This window comes from Taurulus bubalis, assembly GCF_910589615.1.
Source record: "Taurulus bubalis genome assembly, chromosome: 7".
In the NCBI taxonomy this organism is placed as follows: domain Eukaryota; kingdom Metazoa; phylum Chordata; class Actinopteri; order Perciformes; family Cottidae; genus Taurulus; species Taurulus bubalis.
The window spans coordinates 22,006,508-22,018,809 of record NC_136595.1 but is presented as its reverse complement, the minus strand read 5'-3'; the positions used below and the strand labels follow the sequence as shown (position 1 = coordinate 22,018,809).

The window sequence follows — 12,302 nt, the reverse complement described above, 5'->3', positions numbered from 1 at the left end:
CAGAGCCCGTTGCATCGGGGGGAAGTGGGCAACAGCACGCTGTCAGACCTGTGCTAATGACAGGTACTGTGGGAGGACAGTCGCTGGTTAATTTGACGGTACAGGAGGATGATAGAGTGGTTTGCCCTGATGAGAGTTTGTTGCGGGGCCGGTTGAGGAATTCAGAAACGCTGGGTGGCCTGGATTCCTTGCTTGGGCACCTGTCAAAGGAGCATTTGTTGACTGCTCTGATTAAAAACTATTTGTCTTTGTTTAGTGACGTGCCAACTCAAACACATTTGATAGAGCATGACATTGACGTGGGTGGGGCGCAGCCAATCCGCCAGCATTTTTACCGGGTGTCAGAACAGAAACGTGGGGTAATGGAAAAGGAAATACAGTATATGCTTGACAATAATATTGCGGAACCTTCTTCTTCCAGCTGGGCGTCTCCCTGTTTACTTGTGGATAAAGCGGATAAAAGTCCTCGGTTTTGTACAGACTACCGTAAGGTAAATGGGGTAACTAAACCTGATGCTTATCCATTGCCGCGCATGGAGGATCAGGTGGGCTCGACTCACTTTGTCAGTAAATTTGATTTACTCAAAGGATAATGGCAAGTGCCCCTGTCCAAACATGCTCGGGAAGTGTCTGCTTTTAGAACTCCTTTTGGGCTGTTTTCTTATTCAGTGATGAGCTTTGGGCTGCGGAACGCACCGGCGACCTTTCAGCGTCTAATGAATATGGTTGTGTCCGGGTTGGATGGCTGTGCGGTGTATCTTGATGATGTCGTGATCTACAGCAATACCTGGGAGGAACATGTCTCCCGCATCAGGAGGCTGTTTGATCGGCTGCAAGATGCAAACCTGACTATCAACTTGGCTAAGTGCGAGTTTGCGAAGGCTACCATCACCTATCTCGGGAAGGTAGTGGGCCAAGGGCAGGTGCGGCCGATAAAGGCGAAGGTGGCTGTAGTTGAGCAGTATCCCATGCCCACCACCAAGAAAGAGCTAATGCGATTCCTGGGGTTGGTGGGGTACTACCGCAGTTTCTGTCGCAATTTTTCCACTGTAGTAGCTTCCCTGACAGATCTCTTGAAAGCTAGAGCAAAGCACATCTGGTCAGATTCATATCAGCAAGCTTTTGAAAATGTTAAGGCTGTACTGTGTTCACCTCCTGTCCTTGTGGCGCCTTGCATGGACCGTCTGTTTGCGTTGCAGGTGGATGCAAGTGATGTAGGTATAGGGGCGGTGCTGTTCCAGTATGATGAAAATGGGGTGGAACGTCCGGTGAGCTTTTTCTCGAAGAAATGCAATGCCTACCAATTAACTTATTTGGTCATACATAAAGAGTCTCTTGCTCTTATATGGGCACTGCAACATTTTGAAGCATATGTTGACTCTGGTGTTCCTCTGGTGGTCTATACGGACCACAATCCGATAACGTTTCTCCAGTCCTTGTCTTGCCCTTGTTCTTATGGGGTGGGGTGTGACGACCCTCCTCCCATATCCTAGGTGTCACTGTTTCAATCTTCTTTACAGGTGCTGATTGGCGGGTCGTCAGCCGAGACGAGCCACAGCTGCTCCGGTGTGGCCTGGTCATAAAAAGGCCTCTGGATTTGGCTCACTCTCGCTGGAAGGTGGAGGACATCTGGTGTGGCGCTGACCTTGTCACCATTTTGTCTTTTGATTTGTACCTTTGTTTTCCTACTCTCACCTTAGTTAGTTTTGATTGTGTTATTGTTAAATAAATAGCTTTTTGTTGGCAGCTGCTCGTCTGTCTCCCTGTTTTGTTGCAGGCTTGGAGCCGGGTTGTGACACTTGGAACAGTTCAGGATGACTTTCCACCAGCTCATCTGCGACTGTTGTTGTTGTGTTGTGTGGATGATACTGCCGTGACTATTTTCTGCTTTGTCTTGGTGGCTATTTTTCAGCATACATTATTTTACTTAATGCTAGGGTAGTTATTGTTTTAAGAAACATCACCGGCATCTAGTCCAGTGGTTCTCAAACTTTTTTTGTCACGCCCCACTTTGAAGGAAGAAATATGTTCATGCCCCACCGCCCCAACAAAAAAATAGACTTTTCTGCAGTTTTTGTCTTGGCAAAATGGCAAGAATCTTGACCGTCGCGCAAGCGTAACCCGTTAAACATTTCCATGAAAGTACAGGCATTTTGCCATGCATTTATTAATGACGTTTTATGTCCGTGTACTTTATACTTTTGTACTATGTGAAGTTCTCATGTAGCTTGTGAGTGCTTGTCCTGAAACCACAAGGTAGCCGGTTCGATCCCTGGTCTCCCCATAGTTTGTATGTTGAAGTGTCCTTTAGCAAGACACTGAACCCCCAGAGAATACTTTGATGAGATTACACTTTACCTGACAACAAATGATATTCCCTATGCTGCATATTTAGCATAAGGAAAAATGGCACTTACTTATAGCACTTTGTAGTTTAACTTTCTTGAAGAAATTGTACTTTCTTGATTCTTGTTGTTCTGAGTTTGTATTCATGGTTAAATGCACTTATTGTAAGTCACTTTGGATAAAAGCGCCAGCTAAATTAAATGTAATGTAATGGGTCACTGATTAACAATGTTTGATCCCTTTACATAATATTTACAGGGCAGAGTCTAGTGCAACCAGTAGAGCCAATAGTGAGCCTCGCCCTAAAATAGGTGAGCTTACTGGCGCATGGCAACACACCAGCCTTTTAAGTGAAAGGAGAAGCAATTTCAGGCTTTGTTTAGACCGGCTGGAGTCCTCGATTGCAGAATGGATTCAATATTTTCTATATTTGGATCCTATGACATCTGGGATGTCAAAGGTCTGCTGCTCTTCACTGCAGTTTTCATCCTCACTGCAGATTACATTAAGAACCGTCGGCTGGGAAGCTTCCCTCCGGGGCCCCGGGCATTTCCTATTGTAGGCAACATCTTCACCGTGGATTACAACAGGACCCATGAGAGTCTGACACAGGTAACAGATGTCATTGAAAATCTAATCTAAAGATCGAATGAGGACTGTTTGTGTTATGTCATGTTAAGCATCATGCTCTCTCTCCTCCTACAATTCCAATCACAGTTAGCAGAGAGATACGGAGATGTGTACAGCCTTCAAATGGGCCAGAGGTGGACGGTGGTGTTAAACGGGTTCAAGGTTCTGAAAGAAGCTCTAGTGCATCAGGGAGACAGCCTGGCAGACCGACCAGACCTCCCTCTGCTGCAGGACAAGTCCCAGGGTCTGGGTGAGAGGACCTAAGACACACACACACACACACACACACACGCACACGCACACGCACACGCACACACGCAAAGTCTGTATTCAACTCACTGCTATTGTGACTTCTGTGATATAGGAAAGTAATGTTAAGTGACACTGTGCAATGAATTGCCCCCACAATCCAAACTGCGTTTTTTTTTTTTTACCTTTTAGAACATTTTACACATAAAAGTTCACACTTTTTTTAACAGTCACAAATATAAAAAAACAACTCCCAAATAGTTTAACCATTTCTAATAAAATAACAGTGCTTTAAAAAGAAATCATTCAAAGTGCACCGGAAGATACATTTGAACCATACAAGTTTGGTATTACATGCATTGTTAATATAAATATTGTATATGTAAAATAATATTCATTAATTTTCCTGTTTTCTATCTACTTAATTTGAATTACCTTTTTTCCACTATCAGGTGTAATTTTCAGTAATGGGAAGTTATGGAAGCAGCAGAGTCGTTTTGCACTTTCAATCCTCAAACATTTTGGATTTGGAAAGAAGTCACTTGAACCCGTCATCTTGGAAGAATTGACATATTGTGCCAAAGAATTCCAGAGCCATAAAGGTAAATAGTAAATGCACAACTACACACAGGAGTGATACACAAGAAACAAATACACACATTAAATCTCATTTTCTGTTTAATTGTGGAGGTAAGGCCTTCGATCCACACCTCATCCTCAACAACGCGGTCTCCAACATCATCTGCTCCCTGGTTTTCGGGCATCGCTTTGAATATGGTGATGAGAAGTTCATGGAACTGATATCGTGGTTCAGCAAAGCTCTTGAGCTCGAAGGCTCCATTTGGGGGCAGGTACAGCATTTTAAAGCTGTTGATGTTAATCCTAATGCTGTTTGCCTTTGTTCTGAAATGCATTTCTCATTATACATTTGAAAGTCTATCATTCATGCTTGTGGTTCTATTAATGCACAGGTATGCAGTATGTTGTACACACACAGCCCAAGGTGAAATACATGGATTTTAACATTTTTTCTGAAATGCTGTTTCAATCTCTGTTGTTGCAATCTTCTCTACTCTGCAGCTTTACAACTCCTTCCCTCTGCTGATGAGACGCGTGCCAGGGCCTCATCAGACAATCCATAAAATCTGGAACAGTGCAAAGGACTTCGTAAGAGTAGAGCTCAAGGAGCACAAAAAGAACTGGGATCCCTCCGACAATAGAGATTATATTGACTGCTACCTCAATAAGATTCAGCAGGTGATTGGCACTAGATGTTGTTTTGTTTTTCTTATGCTGCAGTTTTTCAGGCTGTTCCTCTGAACATCATATCTGCTTGTTTTGTATCTACATCACAGCTATCAGCTGTTCATGTGATGCACTGACACAATGATTCATTAGGGCGCCACTCCTAGCTGCTATGTGTTGAAATGTGCAAAGACCTGAGAGCACTTTTGTCATGGCCTCGGCCTGTCTTTAATATTTTTAAGGCTTTATCTCCAACAGCATCCACTCCTTTGAATCTAACAAAGACAATATTTTCAAGGTACAAGGTCTAGCATAGATTAAAGTTAGTTTTCTTTACTTAAAGGTTACTTGCGGGAAGGTGCTAAATTGACGTATTTTGTTTTTTGGATCTGTTCTGTGTGTGTGTGTGTGTGTGTGTGTGTGTGTGTGTGTGTGTGTGTGTGTGTGTGTGTGTGTGTGTGTGTGTGTGTGTGTGTGTGTGTGTGTGTGTGTGTGTGTGTGTGTGTGGAGCTCACACAGGTCGAGCAGAGGTGAGAGACGGAGATAGAGATGTTACCTGGTTACTCCCTTTTTTTGTAAATTCCAACTGGTGTTTATGGGGTATACACACACTGCCCAAAGGCTGAAAATAGCAAAGTAAGAAGAAAAGAGAAAATACAGTCACACACTTCGGTGCTGTTCATAAGTGATGATTGAGGGGTATTGATTAATGGGTCCATATTCTTTTTGGGGGAAATTCCAGCAAAGTATACCTAGTAACCATCATCATGATTATAACCCTGACTGTGATAGTTGTGACATGCAGTTGAAATATATATTTTTTGTAGCACATTTTAATACATGTATTTGTACATATTCTCAGAGTAAGGGACAGGCTGACAATACCTTTGATGAGGAAAACCTGGTTGTGTGTGTCTTGGATCTGTTCTTGGCTGGAACTGAGACCACATCCACCACCCTGCGCTGGGCTTTCCTCTACATGGTGAAGTACCCCGAGATCCAGGGTAAGAGCACCGACCAAATCCGTGAAGCTCTTTACTTAGACACATTTTGTATCAGTGAAAATTAGGTGCATAATGTGACTGCTTTGACTCCCAAGGTTACAAATATTGGTAGCACGTTATAATAACTACACACTATTTAGCGTTAGTAAAGCATGAGTAAACACTTAATTCATCATTTATGAAGCCACTGATGGGCATCGCCCCCATCACCATTATATTAATGTTCTTTTTCCTTATCCCTTTGTGTTGTGTCTATTTTCCTTTTCTGACTTTTGTTAGCTTTGAGGCACTGCTGACCTTTCAATGTCATTTATAAATGTTTTGTAAAGAATAGAGCGTCCTCACTTTAGATGGTGTAAAATACTTAACTTGTACTTAACTAACGACTAGTAACTACCTGAATCAATCATGAATTGTAGTATTAAAACACGTTCATCAAGCACATGTTAACGATTAGTGCATCATCTATAAGTCCTTAATAATTGGTTTGCATTAAATATTACTAATCGGTTTGCAATATATATTACTTCATTTGCAAATGGTGAAGCCATCATTTATAAGGTATGAAAACCCAATCATGAAACGCACAATAGTCAAGCTTATTTATCAAGAATAAAACATTTAGAATTGTGTTTATTAATTGCATACTAATGAGTTACTAATGAGTGTTCATGTTGGAACAATGCTTTCTAAATGATGAATTAAGTATTTACTCATGCTTTACTAATGCTAAAAATGTGCTACCCAATTATTGTGCAATAATTTGAGACCTTCATATTTATGACTAATTCTGTGCAACAGACCTCTTCCTGTAAAACATACAGCATGGCCTCTATTGACTGGTGCAAGAAACCCACACCACTATTGTCACTAATGTGGCAGTACTTCATTGTGCTTTTTGAGCATTTTGCCACCTGTTGATGAAATACTGTTTTAACTTCTGTCTGTTACCCTTCTGTCTCACAGCAAAGGTCCAGGCGGAAATAGACAAAGTGATTGGACAGTCCAGACAGCCGTCCATGGAAGATTGTACCAACCTGCCCTACACGGACGCTGTTTTACACGAGATCCAGAGGATGAGCAACATCGCTCCTCTCAGCCTGCCTCATGCAACCAACCGGGACATCCAGCTGGGAGGCTACACAATCCCTAAGGTCAGTTCTCATACACAGTTGTTATGTCTCGTACACAACCATGTTGCATCTTTCTGAGTTGTCTTTACAATTCCCATCGCCAGGGAGTGACAATAGTCCCTAATCTGACCTCGGTGCTGTTTGACAAGAATGAGTGGGAGACGCCCGACACCTTCAACCCCGGACACTTTCTGAACGAGGAGGGCAAGTTTGTGAAGCGAGCTGCTTTCATCCCTTTCTCTGCTGGTGAGGAGCAACACGATCACTTGTGTTCTTGGTGTCTTCACTTGTTTATACTGGAGGATTATGTGATACTCACATAATGACTGCTGATGTGATAAAGTCTCACAATCAAGCAGCGGACACAGGCAAGATAGAGGCCAGGGATCATAACCACTTCCTTCTTGTGATGAATGTCGGTCACTAATCATTTCATTCATTATGGAAGGCACCATGTTTTTGGGGGGTTTGCAGAGATGGTAATCTTTGTTCCACGTAAAGTAATTTGAATGTATAGAAATTAGGAATTTAAAAGATTAAGAGTGGGAAGTGTTTATTACTTTTGCGATATAGTTTACACTTTCTTATGGTTACCAGGACAGCTAATATAAAAGCCATATGACAATGACTGCTACTGTTGTCTGATATTAGTCTTAAAGAAATGTCTAGTTTGTTTCAGTTTGTTTTCCTGTCTCAGGTAAGCGGGTGTGTCCCGGGGAGAACCTGGCCAGGATGGAGCTTTTCCTCATCTTAACCTACTTAATGCAGCACTTTACCATCTCCATGCCTGCTGGTGTGAAGCCTGTGATGGACTTTCGCTTTGGCATCACTCTGTTACCCCTTCCATATGAAGTCTGCCTGACCTCCCGCTAAGAGGAGCTCTAAAATAAAGAAAAACAATGAAAAGAGCAGCAGAGATTGACTGTTCTGCACATATGATTATGTCACTGTGACAAGTTTAATGAATATATCAAACTGATATGTGGCTTTAAAATAGATCTGTGGTTTTTAGGCTAGTTTAGTATAGCCTGCCTCAATTGTTTAATATTTTTGTAAATCACTGTTTGTTAACAGTTAAGTAAAAAAAAAACAACGTGTGTTACATTTTGGATTTCTAATGTGACCAAGAGGATATGAATTATGAATTATGAATTATACGGTCTCTGGAAACTCAGATCTGGCTCCACAGTCAGTGCTGTCTCAGTCAGTCAACCGCAGTACATTTAAGGCAACTGCAGTTTAATGTAAGCCAAAGGTATACATCACAGACAACAACATTAGAGACAACACACACACACACACACACACACACACACACACACACACACACACACACACACACACACACACACACACACACACAGATGCAAAGCTTTGGTGAGTGAATACACTCTGATACATTGATTTTCAGTGTGACAGTTGTGTTTGTCAGTGTTGAGAGTTGATAAATGTATGAATGCATGTAATTACATTTGTTCAGGAGTAGGCGGTGTTTCACCTCCATATTGCATGAAGTCACATGACACCACTTCCTTATAAGGGGGATGTTCGCTCTCCCCTCTCTCTCTCTGTTTGTACCTGACTCTCACAGAAGAGCAGCTTGTAGAAAATAAACTATGCCGTGCATTGATGGCTGAAGAGACAAACGTCTGGACGTCCGTTCATTCCTCAGAATTATTATTCCGCTGTGCAGGTAGGCAAAAGGTATAAGCCTACCTGTTAACAGGTTATGGGCCCAGCTAACGGAGAATGATTCTGAAGTTTGACGGACACGTGCGCAGATAGCTAGCGAGACTGCGCTAGCATACAGAAGCAAAGAGCTAGTTTAGCATCGGGAGTACCGGGAAGCTAAAGCTAGGCTGAAAAGGAGCTAAACTGAGCTATAAACAGAAAAAGTCATGGCGAACAGAAGCAAGAGCAAGTGGCCCACGTTTGACGGAAGAGCAGAGGAGTATGAGCTCTGGGAAGAAAGGATGCTATGCTGCATGCACGGAGCGGGGCTGAAAAAGACGATCCTCACAGAGCCCCATGGACCACTGACGGTTGAAGAACAGGCTGAGGATGATAAACTGAATGCTGACGCCTATTGTGCATTGGCGCCGCTACTTGACAATACGAGCTTGGGACTAATATTCAGAGACACGAAGGACAAGGGCCGAGAGAGCCTCAAAGTGTAAAAAGAACACTACATCGGAAAAGGTAGACCCCGGATTGTTTCCTTGTACATAACAATGACTGCGCTGAAGAAAGCTAACGACGAGACTGTAACCGAATACGTTATCCGAGCTGAGCAGATCATTACGGCACTCAGGGGTGCAGGTGAAGCACCGAGTGAGGGACTGATGATGGCGATGGTCATGAGGGGGTTACCGGAGAAGTACATGCCGTTCACATTGATGGTGACGCATGGCTCAGCAGACATGACGCTGGGAGAGTTCAAGGCAAAGTTGAGAAACTTCGAGGCTTCAGAAGACTCAGACCCAGTCGCGGAAGAGGCGGGAGAAAGGGTGCTGAGGGCCCAAGCGGCGCCAAGGAAAAAGACCTGGCCAATGGAGATAGTGTGTTGGCGGTGCGGAGAAAAAGGCCACAGAAGGGATGACTGCACAGAGAAAGTTTGGTGTAGTTTTTGCAAAAACAGGGGGCACACAGACAAGGCGTGCTCAAAGAAGGAGCGTGAACGAAGCACCCGATGTGCGTGTGTCCAAGATGGCGGCGACGGCGGTGGCCGTAGAACAGGTCGTGAACAAGATAGCGCCCGGGAAGTCGCGGGAGGAGAAGACCGCACCTTCAGGGCACACGCAGAAAATGCCAGCCTCTCAGGGGCTACAGACCCAAAGAAAGGGGCTGATCGTGGACACGGGCGCGTCGTCCCACATCATCAACGACAGGAGCAAATTCAAGAGCTTCGACAGCACCTTCAAGCCGGAGAGACACAGCATGGAGCTGGCAGACGGGAAGCGTACCGTCGGGGTGGCACAAGGCAGGGGGGATGCACAAGTATGCCTCATAAACAGCGAGGGGCGCCGGTGTGCAGTGACTTTAAAGAAAGCCCTCTACATCCCCTCGTACCCCCAAGAACTCTTCTCGGTGAAGTCTGCTACTTCTCACGGTGCCAAAGTGTTCTTCGACGAAGGTAAAGATGTCATAGTGATGCCGGGTGGCACAAGGTATAATATTTATGTATGTAAGAAAATGTACTACTTGCAAACCGAGTGTGATATAGATGATGTGTGTCATGTCAGCTATGATATCCAGATATGGCATGAGATAATGGGTCATTGCAATTACGAAGATATCTTGAAACTGCAGGATGTAACAGAAGGCATGCACATTAAAGGTGAAAAGCGTAGGCCTGATAAAGAATGTGCAGTGTGCATAGAGGGAAAATTCACTCAAACGAGAAACAGAGATCCGACTGATAAGGTAAAGGCACCACTTGAGCTGGTGAACACAGACCTGACTGGTCCAGTAAACAATGAGTCCATAGATGGTTTCAAATACATGCAGTCTTTCACAAATGTGTGTACGGGGGCAGTGTTTGTTTACTTCCTGAAAGCAAAAAGTGATGCAGTTCAGGCCACTGAGAAGTACCCGGCAGATGTAGCGCCTTATGGCACTGTGAAATGTATTAGATCAGATAACGGGACTGAGTTCACTAACAGAGAGTTTCAGACACTACTGAGAAAGAACAAAATCAGACACGAGACTTCCTGTCCTTACTCGCCGCACCAGAACGGGACAGCGGAAAGGGAAGGGCGGACTCTTTTTGAGATGGCCAGATGTAAGCTTATTGACAGTGACCTACCTAAGAGTCTTTGGCACTATGCTATCCAGGAAGCAGCCTATACCAGGAACCGGTGCTTTAGCAAACACACAGGCACTACTCCATATACAGCACTGACGGGTAAAAGATGCAATCTAGCCAGTGTACATAAGTTTGGCTCAGTGTGCTATGCCTACTAGCAAGACAGAGGAAAACTAGAAAAACTTGTTTATCTAGTTTACTACCCCGGTAAAGGAAAAGTGCAAAAGCACAGACTGGTAAAGTTTGCCACCAAGACAACCTGTGAAAACGAGACTCAGACACAGGAGCTGGGACTGAACCCCACAGTAGATTGTGACAAAAGCATAGAGGCTCTACAGCCTAGTGTACTGAGCACAGATGTACAGGCTGACGGTCCACAGTCAGCACCAGGGGATGATGGCGAGAGGCCCCCTAGGGTGACGTCACATGCCTCAGACAGTGGGAGATATCCCATCAGAGAGCGTAAACCCCCGGGGTATCTGAGAGATTATACTGTGGAAGATACTGATGATGACAGTACACTCATTAGTGCAGATTATTGCTACCGAGCAGTTAGTGGTGTACCTCTGACCTTTAAAGAGGCCATGACATCAACTGACTCTGGAAAGTGGAAGGAAGCGAGGGACGAGGAAATGAAGTCCCTAGAGGACAACCAGACTTTTACCCTGACTAAGTTACCAGAGGGCAGGAAGACAGTGGGAGGAAGATGGGTATACTCGATCAAGGATGCCATTGACGGACACGACCAGTACAAAGCTAGGTTTGTAGCGAAAGGATACAGTCAGAGATCAGGGATTGATTATGACGAGACATTCTCACCAACAGCCAATCTTACAAGTATACGGGTAGTGATGCAGAAGGCAGCCCAAGACGATTTGATCTTGCATCAAATGGACGTGAAAACAGCCTATCTGCACGCCCCCATTGATCGATATATCTACATGGAACAACCTGAAGGTTACGAAAAAGAGGGAGAGAAGCTAGTGTGTAAACTAGAGAAATCAATTTACGGCCTGAAACAGTCGGGGCGTAATTGGAATGAGATGCTCCACACATGTCTAGTAGATGACAACTTCACTCAGAACCCGACAGACCACTGTGTCTACACAAAAGAGTCTAAAGAGGCAGGGAAGGTAATAGTAGTTATCTGGGTGGATGATCTTATCATTGCAGCCAGCAGCAACAAGAGTCTAGAGAAAGTGAAAAACATGTTGTCTACCAGATTTAAAATGAAGGACCTAGGTAGGTTGAAGTATTTTCTGGGCATGGACTTCAGCCAGTCTGATGGCTGTGTAAAAGTGTCACAAACGAGGTATGTTGAAAAGATACTGGAACGTTTCGACATGCAGGAGTGTAGGATCAGAGAAACACCATGTGACCCAAAGTTAGACTACTCTGAAGATGCACCTAAAATGTCTGATGTGAAGAAGTACAGAGAGGCTGTCGGCAGCCTCATTTACTTGACAACCTGTACACGTCCTAACCTAGGGACCTAGGGTCTTTAGGCTTGGGAGGTACGACAATAGGTGAGACCCATGGTGTAGGGCCAGTGACCTCCTCGATGATGTCATCTGCCTCCAGTTTCTAAAGGTCATCCTCGACCTTCTGATGAATATGGTTGGAACAGTTGTCTCTGGGGCACATCCGAGGCTGCAGGTGGGTTGCCAGTACATAGTGGCTTTACCGAACCTTCGGGCTTAAGTGCGAAAATACTCACCATAAGTAACACCTGAAGACTAGGGGGGAGTTTAGCTAGTCTGTAATTAGGCAGTTAGAGGGACAGGATTTCAGTGTTGTTTGGCTGTGTATGGGACGTTTGATCTGGGGTTGTCATGGCTAGTGTTGAGGACTTCTTGATAGCTCCGTCGGAGGAGTTCTTGGACCTTTGTT

General features: G+C 44.3%; 1 protein-coding gene across 1 annotated transcript in view; it reads left to right on the top strand.

The window, feature by feature from the left end:
* LOC306738876 (uncharacterized protein) overlaps nucleotides 1–12,302 on the top strand; it is a gene marked incomplete at both ends in the record, with an annotated part of 31,375 nt that overhangs the window by 10,471 nt on the left and 8,602 nt on the right. Inside the window, 11 exons of the mRNA XM_079220805.1 lie at nucleotides 782–1,010; nucleotides 1,200–1,263; nucleotides 1,521–1,671; nucleotides 2,754–2,958; nucleotides 3,064–3,226; nucleotides 3,678–3,827; nucleotides 3,916–4,076; nucleotides 4,306–4,482; nucleotides 5,333–5,474; nucleotides 6,441–6,628; nucleotides 6,712–6,853. Coding sequence (XP_079076931.1) covers nucleotides 782–1,010; nucleotides 1,200–1,263; nucleotides 1,521–1,671; nucleotides 2,754–2,958; nucleotides 3,064–3,226; nucleotides 3,678–3,827; nucleotides 3,916–4,076; nucleotides 4,306–4,482; nucleotides 5,333–5,474; nucleotides 6,441–6,628; nucleotides 6,712–6,853 — 1,772 coding nt within the window. The remainder of the gene's footprint in view (nucleotides 1–781; nucleotides 1,011–1,199; nucleotides 1,264–1,520; nucleotides 1,672–2,753; nucleotides 2,959–3,063; nucleotides 3,227–3,677; nucleotides 3,828–3,915; nucleotides 4,077–4,305; nucleotides 4,483–5,332; nucleotides 5,475–6,440; nucleotides 6,629–6,711; nucleotides 6,854–12,302) is intronic.